The sequence below is a fragment of the Neophocaena asiaeorientalis genome, unplaced genomic scaffold (genome assembly GCF_003031525.2).
Source record: "Neophocaena asiaeorientalis asiaeorientalis breed wild unplaced genomic scaffold, Neophocaena_asiaeorientalis_V1.1 scaffold258, whole genome shotgun sequence".
NCBI classification, from domain to species: Eukaryota; Metazoa; Chordata; class Mammalia; order Artiodactyla; family Phocoenidae; genus Neophocaena; species Neophocaena asiaeorientalis.
In genome coordinates, this window is record NW_020172591.1 from 4,727,589 (window position 1) to 4,742,670 (window position 15,082).

At 36.4% G+C, this 15,082-nt stretch overlaps 1 protein-coding gene across 4 annotated transcripts in view; it reads right to left on the minus strand.

Annotated features, from left to right (window-relative positions):
* Positions 1-15,082, minus strand: part of PLEKHM3 (pleckstrin homology domain containing M3) — a 192,708-nt gene that overhangs the window by 33,797 nt on the left and 143,829 nt on the right. For 2 of the 4 annotated variants that reach the window (XM_024738306.1, XM_024738308.1), the window contains exon 7: positions 5,727-5,884. The exons of 1 other annotated variant lie outside the window; for it this stretch is intronic. In XM_024738306.1, the coding sequence (XP_024594074.1) occupies positions 5,727-5,884 (158 nt within the window). Of the gene's footprint in view, positions 1-5,726; positions 5,885-15,082 lie in introns of those variants that run through there. One more of the 4 variants, XM_024738309.1, reaches the window with a different exon arrangement.

Consider the following 15,082-nt stretch of genomic DNA (forward strand, 5'->3'; position numbering starts at 1 on the left):
TTTCTAAGAATTTGTCCAGTTCTTCCAGGTTGCCCATTTTATTGGCATAGAGTTGCTTGTACTAGTCTCTTATGATGCTTTATATTTCTGCAGTGTCCACTGTAACTTCTCCTTTTTCATTTCTAATTTTATTGATTTGAGTCCTCTCCCTCTTTTTATTGATGAGTCTGGCTAAAGGTTTATCAATTTTGTTTATTTTCTCAAAGAACCAGCCTTTAGTTTTATTGATCTTTGCTATTGTTTTCTTTGTTTCTATTTCATTTATTTCTGCTCTGATCTTTATGATTTCTTTCCTTCTACTAACTTTGGGTTTTGTTTGTTCTTCTTTCTCTAGTTCCTTTAGGTGTAAGGTTAGATTGTTTATTTGAGATTTTTCTGGTTTCTTGAAGAGAGCTTGAATTGCTATGAACTTCCCTATTAGAACTGCTTTTGCTGCATCCCATAGGTTTTGGATCGTTGTGTTTTTGTTGTCATTTGTCTCTAGGCATTTTTTGATTTCCTCTTTGAATTCTTCAGTGATCTCCTGTTTATTTAGTAACATATTGTTTAACCTCCATGTGTTTGTGTTTTTTATGTATTTTTCCCTGTAATTTATTTCTAATTTCATAGTGTTGTGGTCAGAAAAGATGCTTGATATGATTTCAGTTTTCTTAAATTTACGGAGGCTTGATCTGTGACCCAGGATGTGATCTATCCTGGAGAATGTTCCCTGTGCACTCGAGAAGAAAGTGTAATCTGCTGTTTTCGGATGGAATGTCCTATAAATATCAATTAAATCTATCTGGATTATTGTGTCATTTAAAGCTTTATTTAATTTAATTTCCTTAATTTAAATTAATTTATTTAATTTATATCTAATTTATTTTCCTTATTTATATTTATAATAAATTTGTTAATTTGGTGTATATAAATAAATTTATATCTAATTTATTTTCCTTATTTATTTTCATTTTGGATGATCTGTCCATTGGTGAAAGTGGGTGTTAAAGTCCCTTACTATTATTGTGTTACTGTTGATTTCCCCTTTTATGGCTGTCAGGACTTGCCTTATGTATTGAGGTGCTCCTATGTTGGGTGCGTATATGTTTATAATGGTTATATGTTCTTCTTGGATTGATCCCTTGATCATTATGTAGTGTCCTTCCTTGTCTCTTGTAACATTCTTTATTTTAAAGTCTATTTTAACTGATATGAGTATTGCTACTCCAGCTTTGTTTTCATTTCCATTTGCATGGAATATCTTTTTCAATCCCCTCACTTTCAGTCTGTATGTGATCCTAGGTCTGAAGTGAGTCTCTTGTAGATAGCATATATATGGGTCTTGTTTTTGTATCCATTCAGCAAGCCTCTGTCTTTTGCTTGGAGCATTTAATCCATTCACATTTAAGGTAATTGTCAATATGTATGTTCCTATTATCATTTTCTTAATTGTTTTGGGTTTGTTTTTGTAGGTCCTTGTCTTGTGTTTCCCACTTAGAGAAGTTCCTTTAGCATTTGTTGTAGAGCTGGTTTGGTGGTGCTGAATTCTCTTAGCTTTTGCTTGTCTGTAAAGCTTTTGATTTCTCTGTCAAATGTGAATGAGATGCTTGCTGGGTAGAGTAAACTTGGTCGTAGGTTCTTCCTTTTCATCACTTTAAATATATCGTGCCACTCCCTTCTGGCTTGTAGAGTTTCTGCTGAGAAATCAGCTGTTAACCTTATGGGAGTTCCCTTGTATGTTATTTCTCATTTTTCCCTTGTTGCTTTTAATAACTTTTCTTTGTCTTTAACTTCTGTCAATTTGATCACTATGTGTCTCAGCGTGTTTCTCCTTGGCTTTATCCTGCCTGTGACTCTCTGCACTTCCTAGGCTTGGGTGGCTATTTCCTTTCCCATGTTAGGGAAGTTTTTGACTATAATCTCTTCAAGTATTTTCTGGGGTTCTTTCTCTCTCTCTTTTCCTTCTGGGACCCATACAATGTGAATATTGGTTTATTTAATGTTGTCCCAGAGGTCTCTTAGGCTGTCTTCATTTCTTTTCATTCTTTTTTCTTTATTCTGTTCTGCAGCAGTGAATTCCACCATTCTGTCTTCCAGGTCACTTATCCGTTCTACTGCCTCAGTTATTCTGCTATTGATTCCTTCTAGTGTATTTTTTATTTCAGTTATTTTATTGTTTGTTTGTTCTTTAATTCTTCTAGGTCTTTGTTAAACATTTCTTGCATCTTCTCGATCTTTGCCTCCATTCTTTTTCTGAGGTCCTGGATCCTCTTCACTATCATTATTCTGAATTCCTTTTCTGGAAGGTTGCTTATCTTCACTTCATTTAGTTGTTTTTCTCAGGTTTTATCTTGTTCCTTCATCTGGTACATAGTCCTCTGCCTTTTCATTTTGTCTTTCTTTCTGTGAATGTGGTTTTCATTCCACAGGCTGCAGGATTGTAGTTCTTCTTGCTTCTGCTGTCTCTGAAGGTATACTGTTAATCTTCTAATATGTAGGTATTTTCCAGGTACCTTTCTGTTATGAAATACTAGTTTAATTTCATTATGGTCTGAGAACATACTTTGCATAATTTTTATTCTTTAAAATTTGTCCAGATGTGTTTTATGGCCCAGAATATGGTCTCTCTTGGTAAATATTCCATGTGAACTTGAGAAGAATGCAAATTCTGTTGTTGTTGGATGAACCACATGAATTGACATGGATGTCAATTAGATTCACTTGGTTGATAGTGCTTTTCAGTTTAACTATACGCTCACTGATTTTCTGCCTACTGGATCTATCAGTTACTGATAGAGTGGTGGTGAAGTCTGTAACTATAATAGTGTATATATATATATAAATAGAACAGTGGATTCATCTGTTTCTCCATGTAGTTATATCAGTTTTTGTCTGATGTATTTTGACTCTTTGTTCATACACACTAAGGATTGTTATGTCTTTTTGAAGAATCGACCCCATTATCATTATGTAATGCCCCTCTTTATCACTGTGTAAAGGATGGTATTATTTCTTTAAATATTCAAGAAAATTCACCAGTGAAGCCATCCAACTGTTTCATGGGAAGATTTAAAGTAATTTAAGATTACTATTTCAATTTCTTGTAGGTCTATTCATATTTCTATTTCTTCTTGAGTCAGTCTTGGTAATTTGTCTTTCCAGAAATTTATCCATTTTATCTAAGTTGTCTAACTTGTTGGCATGAAGTTGTTTATACTATCTCTTTAAAATTTTTTAAATTGCTGTACGCTTTTTCATTCCTGATTTTGGGAATCCATGTCTTCCCTCTTAATTTCTTGGTCAGCTTACCTAAAGGGTTATCAAGTTTGTTGATATATTTTAAAAAAATATTTATTTATTTTTGGCTGAGTTGGGTCTTAGTTGCAGCACACGGGATCTTTTGTTGTGGTACATGGGAGCCAGAGTGCGTGGGCTCTGTAGTTGTGGCTCACAGGCTCCAGAGTGCGTGGGCTCTGCAGTTTCGGCATGTGGGCTCACTAGTTATGGCTCATGTGTTCAGTAGTTGTGGTGCACAGGCTTAGTTGCCCTGTGGCGTGTGGGATGTTAGTCCCCCGACCAGGGATCGAACCCGCATCCCCTGCATTGGAAGGCGGATTCTTAACCACTGGACCACCAGGGAAGTCCCTGTTGATCTTTTCAAAGAACTAATTTGTGGTTTCATCAATCTACTGCTTTTCTGTTTTTTACTTCATTGATATCTGCTCTAATCTTTATCCTTTCCTTCCTCCTGCTTGCTTTGGATTTATTTTGCTCTTCATTATCTCGTTTCTTAAAGTGGAATTTTAGATTATTAATTTGAGAACTTCTTTCTTCTTTTCTGATATAGGTGTTTATAGCTATAAATTTCACTCAGAGCACTACTTTAGCTGCACTCCATACATTTTGATATTTTGTATTTCATTTTCATTCATTTACAAATATTTTTAAAATTTCTCTTGTGGTGGATTTCTTCTTTGACCCATGAGTTTTTAGAGTGTATTATTTAATTTCCAAATATTTTGGGGTTTCCCAGATTTTATTTTTCTACTGGATATCTTAATTCCATGTGTCAGAGAACATATTTGGTATGGTTTCAATCTTTTTAAATTTACTGAGACTTCTTTTATGGCCCAGAATATATGGTTTATTCAGTTGGAAGCATTTTTTAAATTTAATTTTTATTAAATATTTTTATTGCAGTATAATTCACTCTTTTAAAGCATAAAATTCACTGCTTTTTATTGTATTCACAAGACTGTGTAACCATCACCATTATCTAATTCTAGAACATTTTCATCACTCCCAAAAGAAATCCATACCCATTAGTAGTTACTCCCTTTTTACCCTTTCACCAAGCTCTAGGCAACTACTAATCTACTTTCTGTCTCTATGGATTTGCCTATTTGGAACACTTCCTATAAATGGAACATATGTGGCCTTTTGTGTCTGGTTTCTTGCACTCAGCATAATGTTTTCAAGGTTCATCCACGTTGCAGCATATACTTCATTCCTTTTTAGGCTGAATAGTATTCCATGTGACATATGCATAGTATGCATGTGACATATTCAGGTGTACTTTTATAAGACAAGAGATTGTGTAGTATTCCACTGTGGAATATGTCACATTTTGTTTATCCAGTAATCAGCTGATAGGCATTTATATTGTTTCTAGTTTTTGGTTATTATCAATACTGTTGCTACGAGCATTTGTATACAAGTTTTTGTGTGGTATACATTTTTAAGAAGTATATAATCTTTAGATTATTAGCTAAATACCTGTACTCAGGAAACTGGAGGCTGGAGTGTGTGCATGTGTGTGTGTGTGGGTCTTGTGTTTATGTGTCTTGTCTTTCTGTGTGTGGGGCCTGGATGTTTACAAATAGCCTCTGCATTTAAGAAGAGCCCAGAAGGGCTGAGTCAACTCTTAATATCTTAGCTCTACTACACACACTTCAACCCTCCCTGGCTATGTGCCTCACCTTCTATTCTGAACCACAGAGTAAGTGAGCCCAGCAGGGTGGGAAATGAGCCGTGACATTCGTGCCCAAAGAAGCCAGTGCACATACATACAATGTATATTTCTGTTATGCTTTTGGGATGAAAGGAAATGTGATATGCATCATTTTATGATTCAGTAAAAGTGACAGGAAAAACCCCGCTCTTAGGCTGGGGAAAAAATCATCCATCAATCAATGGAAGTGACGATACCCAAATATTACTTTGGTTAGAAAAATAATCCCACATGATTATCCCATGAAAATCCCACTTTTCTCTCCTTTGGGTCCTAAAACTTTCATCACTACACTGCAGTGCATTTATGCAGAAGAGCTTGTGGTGAGCCAGAGGGCTGTTCATCAGTGTCCTCTGGTTTTCTTCCTAGTGGCCAATCCAGTTTTGGTCTTCCTCTGCGACTGTGATTTCCATTGCCTATCACTTGACCTGGGATGGTTGTGAGGATTCTTCCTTCCCCATCTTCATTCTAAAAATGAATCTGAACATTCTTTGTTACCTAATAATGCAGAGCTAGGCTATGCAACTTTGTTACCTCATTCTGGATAAAGGTAGCAAGATGAGTTGGAAATAAATATAGGAAACCAAAGGGTTAAAAATGATCTCCAGGAATAAGGGAAATCTGATACAGAGGACGAGACAGATACAGTACTCAACTAAAAGCTGGCCAGCTCTGGCCCAATAACACTGCATGTGACATATTCAGGTATACTTTTATAAGACAAGAGATTGTGTACCTGCTTGTTGAAATATCCTCAAAAGGGTAGAGGATCTCTCCATTGTTACAGATTTCACAGATGAACCCCTTCTGGCTACAAAGACTGCAGCTGTACACATGTGAGGCGGCAAATTTAATGACCTTGCCCAAGAACGGAGCCAGCTTTCCCTCTATCACCTGCAGAAAGAGAAATGGAACAGGGAAGAAGCAAATTTGTTGAGAAGTCTTGCAGATGCAGGAGGAATTCCTTTCCTTTACACAACAGGAAAACCTCTAATTATAATTTCTCAGCAACTCTGAGAAAGAAAAGACATAGTATTTTCACTCCAAAAGAACTCTCTGGCTTAAACCACTGGAGGTTGGAAAATGAAGATGTTGAAATTTCTTTCGTATTCCTCTTTTTTTTTGTAGTGTGTTGTAGAGGACTGAGGACCAACAAATGGGGAACCCTACTTTCACAGACTAACTTGACAGTTATCGTGCGGTATAAGAGCAGTGTGGTCGATTTCCCAAAATAGACTGAAAACATATAGGGTAAGTACTAATGTAGTATTTTATGTTGTACATTCAATAATATCTGTTTTCTGATGAGTTAATAGAGTAGTTTTTTCTCTATCTCCCCTAAGAACATGTAACAAATGTGGAAAATAGGTTTCTCTTGCTGCTGATAATTATAATAATACACAGAAGCTGCAATTTGGCAGTCTGAGTGCTATATTTAGCCTCAAGATTAAAAAAAAATCTTTTAGTGTTTAAAAAAAAATAAGCCAATTTAATAATTGGAAGGTTTCACATAAAATTCCAGATTTTTGGCTTCTTTTGGAAAATCATTAGATCTGGAAAAACTAGGCCTGAATTCCAACACGATGATGATCCCAGCTGTGAGTAGAGGCTGCTTGCTCCTGCCGAGGCACGTGCTCTTCAACTGACACTTGTCCCCATGAGGCCACAGTGTCTTGAGTCTGCCTGCCTCCCACAGTCCCCTCACCTGCTGGCCTGCAAACATCCGTGAGTTTGGAGCCAATGGTCCATCAGAGCCCTCCTCACTTAACTAATACTGCACGGGCTTCAAAGACTTTGGCAGTTCATACACTAACAAGATAAAATTTGCCTTTATTTCTTTCTCATTGATGCACATGCATATACATGCTGATTTTGATATAAGAAAAAAACGAAGATTAAATTTAATTTGGAAAGAGCTAGAAATGGATACTTTCAAGTGAATCATAGTTAAAATGATAATTTTACATAAAAATAACATCTGAGAGCAGTAAATCATATTTAAAGAGATATTAGAAGGCCAAGGTGAACAAATAGTAATAGCTGATAATACAAAAAAAGACTACAAGTAATGTAATAATGTATTTTGCAATTTCTTTACACTAACAATGAAATATGTGAAAGAGAATGTAAACAAGCAATCCTTTTTAAAGTCACATCAAAAATAAAATAAAATAAAATACTTAGGAATAAACCCCACCTAGGAGGTGAAAGACTTACATACTGAGAACTACAAAACCTTAATAAAGGACACTGAAGATGATTCAAAGAAATGGAAAGCTATCCCATGCTCTTGGATTGGAAGAATTAATATTGTTAAAATGACAATACTACCCAAAGGATTTGGGTACTACAAAGCTACAGTATTCAAAACAGCATGGTATTGGCACAAAAACAAACATATGGATCAATGGAACAGAATAGAGAGCCCAGAAGTAAACCCACACACCTACGGTCAATTAATCTTCAACAAAGGAGGTAAGAATATACAATGGGGAAAAGACAGTCTCTTCAGCAAGTGGTGCTGGGAAAGTTGGACAGCCGCATGCAAATCAACGAAATTAGAACACACCCTCACACCATACACAAAAATAAATGTAAAATGACTTAAAGACTTAAATATAAAACATGACACCATAAAACTCCTAGAAGAGAACACAGGCAAAAACACTCTCTGACATAAATTGTACCAATGTTTTCTTAGGTCAGTCTCCCAAGGCAACAGAAATAAAAGCAAAAATAAACAAGTGGTACCTAATCAAACTTATAAGCTTTTGCACAACAAATGAAACCATAAACAAAATGAAAAGACAACCTATGGACTGGGAGAAAATATTTGCAAATGATGCGACCAACAAGGGCTTAACTTCCAAAATATACAAACAGCTCATACAACTCAAAAAAAACAAAAACAAAACCCAATCAAAAAATGGACAGAAGATCTAAACAGACATTTCTCCAAAGAAGACATACAGATGGCCAATAGGCACATGAAAAGATGCTCATCATGGCTAATTATTAGAGAAATGCAAGTCAAAACTACATTGAGGGACCATGTTACACCAGTCAGAATGGCCATCACTAAGAAGTCTACAAATAACAAATGCTGGAGAGGGTGTGGAGAAAAATATCCTGTGATAAACCATAATGAAAAAGAATATATATATGTAAAACTGAATTAACACAACATTGTAAATCAACTATACTTCAATAAAATTTTTAAAAATTAATAATGTATTTTGCAAATAATCAAGCTATACATAATACTGGAGATAAAAACTAAAGTGGTTTATGAACATCACTATTGAATAATCTCATGATGTTTTAAAAATGAATATAATGGTTAAATCTAGGGAAGGGAACAAGTTGGAAAAGCACGTCTTTCACCTTGTATATGGTTGTTTTGGCATTTTTAAAAGCAATGTATATTATTTTTGTATTGATGCAGAAATGGAACAGAAGAACCAGGTTTACTACTTTATAAGGGTGTTGTTTTTTTTCCTTAATAAAGGGGGTAGAAATTATGCTGGCTTTTTTTCTTTTTTTTGAGTCAAGCAAGCATATTTTCCACCATTTTAAAATTTATTCTCCTCCCCATTACCTTTAAAAAGCCATAGATAAGACCTCCTTTTACTTATGTTTTCTCAAGGACCATTAACTCCAATCAACCCCAGGAAAATGTGTTCCTAATACCAACACATTATATACACTTTCTAAGAAATAACCACTACCAAATCATATACCCAACGGGGTTATTTATAAATTGTAGTAACAATACTTTAAGCTGAGTTTTGTTTTACTTATTTTACTCTTTTCTAAACAACCAAAGTTAATGACACATTTAAAGAGAGGCACTAACAAACTATAGTCCATTTAGGGGAAAACATCAGGATATAGAACTCACCTGGTCTGGAAACCAGATGAGTAAAGGTTGTTTTAAGGAACTGAGGATGAGAAGAGAACACCTTAAGGAAGACATGAGAGTTATCATCTAGGATCTAAAAGAGAAGATGGGGGCATCTTGTACATAAAGTTTTTCTTTATCTAGAAGATTTTCTTGGTACAAAGTGTAAGGGGTATGAACATTTTGAAGGCTTTTGAAATATTTCATCAAATTTATAGTGCCAGTTATTTTTATTTATTCCTATCTGGACATTTTAATAAGCTTTTAAAAATTAATTTGGGAATTGATATCTTCACAACATTTAGTCTCCCTATCTCCATTTTATTAAATCTTCATTTATTAATAATACAAATTTGTTTTTTTCCTTTGTATAAGCCACTGACTTTTTTTAAAATTTAAATTTATTTTTTATACAGCAGGTTCTTATTAGTTATCCATTTTATACATATTAGTGTATACATGTCAATCCCAGTCTCCCAATTCATCCCACAACCCCCACCCCCACCACCCCTCTTGGTGTCCATACATTTGTTCTCTACATTTGTGTCTCTATTTCTGCCCTGCAAACCAGTTCATCTGTACCATTTTTCTAGATTCCACATATATGCATTAATACATGATATCTGTTTTTCTCTTTCTGACTTAGTTCACTCTTTATGACAGTCTCTAGATCCATCCACGTCTCAACAAATGACTCAATTCCGTTCCTTTTTATGGCTGAGTAATATTCCACTGTATATATGTACCACATCTTCTTTATCCATTCGTCTGTTGATGGGCATTTAGGTTGCTCCATGACCTGGCTTTTGTAAATAGAGCTGCAGTGAACATTGTGGTACATGACTCTTTTTGAATTATGTTTTTCTCTGGGTATATGCCCAGTAGTGGGATTGCTGGGTCATATGGTAATTCTATTTTTAGTTTTTTAAGGAACCTCCATACTGTTCTCCATAACGTAAGCCACTCACAGTTGTTATTTAAGTTATTTTAAGGTTAAACTTTTGTATAATATTTTTTCTTATCAGCTATTGCTGGTGTATTAGAATATACTGATATTTGTGTCCATCTCATATACTATATTACTAAATGTGCAGGAATGCCTATCATTTTTAGGTGATTCTTTTGGGTTTTCTGAAGGAAATAATCTGGTCCCTTCCTTTCATGTTTTATGTCTTATTGCATCATGCAGCACTCCTAAAACAATATTAAATAATAATGGTGTTAGTGGACAGTCTTGTTATTTCAATGAAATCAAACTATATAGAGTCTACAGTGAATGATTCATTTTCTTCATCAAACACACACCTTGTCATGCACCACATTCTATTGATTCCCTTTCTCTTTTTATTTAATTATTTATCTGTAAAAATTAATTTATTTATTTTTGGCTGGGTTGGGTCTTCGTTGCTGCATGTGGGCTTTCTCTAGTTGTGGCGAGCAGGGGCTACTCTTCATTGCGGTGTGCAGGCCTCTTATTGTGGTGGTTTCTCGTTGCGGAGCACGGGCTCTAGGTGTGTGGGCTTCAGTAGTTGTGGCTCGTGGGCTCTAGAGTGCAGGCTCAGTAGTTGTGGCGCACGGGCTTAGTTGCTCCGCAGCATGTGGGATCTTCCCGGACCAGGGCTCAAACCCGTGTCCCCTGCATTGGCAGGTGGATTCTTAACCACTGTGCCACCAGGGAAGCCCCTCTCTTTCTCTTTTTTAAATAACAGCTTTATTGATATATAGTTCACATAACATGTAATTAACCTATTTAGAGTCTACACTCGAACATGTTTTAGTTTATTCAGAGTTGTGTACATTTCATCAACTTTTCCCCAAATCCCCATACCCATTAGCAGTCACTAGTGTTTTCTCCCTAACCCATCCCCCAAGCCCTAGGCAACCAATAATCTACTTTCTGTCTCTATAGATTTACCTACTCTGGATATTTCATGTAAATAGAATAATATGTGGTCTTTTATGACTGGCTTCTTTCACTTAGCATAAGTTTCAAGGTTCACGTTGATTCTCTTTTAAATGTCTCTAGTGTAAGTCTTTTTCCCATCCTATCTCAAGCTTTTATCACCCCTCTCTAGATTAATGAAATAATCTTCCGGTTTTATTTCTGGATAATCGTCTTTTTCCTTTGATCCATCCAGCATATATACTAGTCAGTTTTAGACACCACTTTCATTGTGTGTCATCTCTTCCCTCAAACCTTTGGTTGAATTCTTATTTTATCATTGGTAAAAACTCTTCATTCGTTCATGTCAGAAAATTACATTGAGTTACTATTCTCAGTTACTGATACAAGTGTGAACTAGACAAAACTGCAGCTTACATTTTGCCTGGTATATGAGTGTCTCCATAAGCTGATTCCACACCATCTATCCAAATTCATTTTCCGTTTCTTCATATGTATGTTCCGTTGCGAGGCAAGTTTCCCTGGTGTAGAATATGCTTGTTCTTGCTCCTGTGCCTTCACCCATGTATTTCCTCTACTTTTCTTTCACTTCCTCTCTTAACACTTATTTAAATTTCACCCAGGCTTTAAGGCTTAGATCTATTCTGGCTTGATCTGGAGAGCCATCTCTGGCTACTTAACCTGACATGGATCTCTTGTGCTTCATATAATTTATTTTTACATCACATAATTTAATATATATAGAAATTGATGTTCCTTTGTATTTTTTGGCTATTGTTTAACATGTGATTGTTTTGCTTGTCCAACTATAGATTGAAAATATAAAAATGGAGATACCACCTATAAAATGGTGATTTTTACCTATAAAAGTATAATGGTGACTCTACCTATAAAAATGGCAGTTTTATACGGAGCAACCTAAGAGAGTGTAAATCGTCAGGCACCTAAGTTCCTGATGACTGCCCGAGGATGCTTTCCAGTCTTTTTCCTTGGCTGTAGCAGTCATAGCTTTGTGCTACTGTTGTGTCACAACATTTTGAATCATTCTGCTGTGCGATTTAGGGAGGAGCACGAAGAACACATGGACTTCGTGGCAGTTCCGCTACTCAGAGACCCTTTCTGCTTCTTTATACTTGAGTAACTGCTCTTCCTATTTGTCAGCTGAGGTTCAGGGCCATGTTCCAAAGGGCTGAAGCTGCTGGAAGTTTTTCCTCCAGAAAAGTGAGGTAATATTCTATAAGTTTATTTTAGAATTGACAAACATGTCTTTAATATTATAGAAAGAAAAACTTTATACTGATACATTTCAAGGGGTAAAGGTATATTTGGAAGGTTTAAATCTTGTCTTTGAATATCACGACTAGCAGCACTGGGAAGCTATTCCGGCTTCTGGTCTAGAGGTTTCATCACTAAGAGAAGCAGGCTCCAGGTGTGACATCTCCTAGGGTTCTTTTTAAAAAGCAGATATATCTTGGGATAATTACTTAAAAAGAAATCAAGTGTCTTGCCTCCCACCATCTCCTCCTGCCCTCAAGAATTGTGCTTTTCACTCCTACTTCCTAGCCATCTTGGTGGAGACTTAAGGTTGGGACCATATACCACAAACAACAGGAAGATGGCAGCCTCAAAGAAGACCAAAGCCCAAGGAGCCCCTCTTTTTCACTCTTTTTTTTTCCTGGTCACAGGTTAATATAACTTTATATCAGTCCATCACAAGTCACAAGGCAATTCATCTTTTTTTTTTTTTTTTTTTTTTTTTTTGCGGTGCGCGGGCCTCTTAACTGTCGTGGCCTCTCCCGTTGCGGAGCACAGGCTCCGGACGCGCAGGCTCAGTGGCCATGGCTCACGGGCGCAGCCGCTCCGCGGCATGTGGGATCCTCCTGGACCGGGGCACTAACCCGTGTCCCCTGCATCGGCAGGCGGACTCTCAACCACTGCGCCACCAGGGAAGCCCCAAGGCCATTCATCTTTAGTGTTAGAAGGCTGATGGTTTCCGTTAACCAGGTGGTCATTTGGATATGCTGTAGATGCTAGTGAAACCGACCTCTGAGATGAGGTTTGGTTATCCCTGGTTTAGTTATTTTCCCCAAAGTGTCTCTCTATGTGAACAAAATCATGACAAAGTAATTAGCAGAAAACACATGTAGCTCTTTGTCCATCTCCTCAGTCTCCCTCACCTTTTCTGTATACCAAATTGCCTTATCTCTTTGAGAAAAGGCATATGTCCAAAATAGGGTGAAAGAGTTTGTTTCTGTTTTCCATTAAACTTAATTTCTTGTATTAAGGAAAATCCTAGTCTGATTCACTTAATTTGGGAGTGTTGCATATATGACTATTCCAGAGGTATCATACTGACCTGGTGTTCAAAGAATGCACACTTCTGTTTGTAACTTAAAATTGTGTCCTTTTATTGCACTGTAGGATAAAGACAAAATGCACTATCAAGCTGGTATCTTCAAGATTTTTCTATCTTTGTCTTTTGCAGTCTCTCTACAAATTCTTTTCACTCTATCATTTCAGGTACTTCTAGAACTCAAGGAATAGTCAAATTTATCACTCTCCATGATCCAGCTAACTGACAAATATACCAAATATGCTTATGCTTCTTGTGTGACAGCAGCCCATGAAAGCTGCCTGGTCGAACTTCCAGCTCAGGGATACACACATTTTCCCCCCTCTTCTATTCTGGTCAAGATGGTCAGCATTGGAATTTGAGGCCTATGGCTTTCTTGCAGACTAAGACAACAGACTTTATTTGATTTGCTTTCTTGCAGACCAATCGAAAATTACAATTAAGTTAAAAAATAACCTAGTGCTGCCTTCTCCAAACCACAGTTTCAGAAACAGCTGCTTATTACTCATGTGTGGCACCAGGAAATTGCAGTGTCATGTTCAAGGTCTGTAGCCAATAGAAATCTGTGGGATTGGGAAAAGGGCACAAATGATTCTTTTATGTCTGTTACCTTCACTCTCTCAGCACCACCACAAAATTCAAAATCTACGTGGGGAGAGGGACAGAGCACTGGGGACTTGGACAAGAAACAAGGAAGAAAAAGCTCTTTCTCATTGAATTTATGCATCGACGAATTCCTTCCCCCTGATTTGTCAAGTTACCTTCTATTTCAATACAGGCATTCCTCAGCCATTGTGTAACAGCTAGATTCTGGACAACTGTTGGCAATACGTTGATGAAGAGGGCTGCTGCACTTGACAAATGGCCCCTCCTCTGAAAGTCTAACCAAAAGACCCCATTCATGTTAAATAAAGCCACCTGCCACTCACTAGTAACAAGCTAGCCTGGTTACTAGTAGAAGAATCAAAATTGTCACACATTGTAAAATGATTTCAAATATAATTTAGGTTGCATTTGCTTGGCCAGAGGACTATGAAAGGCTGCACTCACTATTCTCTCTCTGAGTGACATTTCTCAGCATTAACAGGTGGGGACAGTGACGTCTAGTGATCTAGGCCAGGTGAGTTCCTGGAGAGGTAAGAAAAACAGCCTATGGAGTCTGCCCAAGTTTGAAAACCTAAACCACAGCAATAATATTCTGAGTTCTCATTCAATTCTAAATTTCACTTTTTTTTTAAATTGACATATAACATTATATTAGTTTCAGGTGTACAATGTAATGATTTGATAGTTGTATACACTGTAAAGTCATCACCACAGTAAGTCTAGTTAACTAAATTTTACTCCTTTTAATAATAAATTCTTAAAAATAGAAAATAAAAAGCATACTACCACATTATTTTTCTCAAAAATTGAAAATAAAAAGCATAGGGAATTTTCTTATTTCAAAAAGTTTGTTAAAACTGCATTTCCCCATAATTAGCCTTTGAGCTCCTTATCAAGGCTCAATGCTGGGATGTTTGTATATAAACAGAAAACTGTGTCTTCTCTAATTAGCTGCTCCACACCCTTCTTTATCCATTATGGGACTGTTCTAACAGGACTAAGATTTTGGCTAATCAAATACTTCACTGAGGGTGGATTATGATGTTACCAATTAGTTCTTATCTGATCCTCTCCCAAAGGTGACAATTTCTACTTAGATATTGGAAACTATGTGATAATTTAATCTGGGTTATCTGGGTTAGTATAATTGGGTAGATCTGTAAGTGGTCATCACCATTCCTATCAAATTATATTTTGCTTCCTGATGGAAACTATCTCAGGGAATAAAAGATAAACGAATTTCAATTTTCTCCAATGGCTGAATGGTAAAGCTGAGCCCAAGAACATAAATTTCCTATTCACAAAAGTATACGGGGGGGGGGGGGGGGG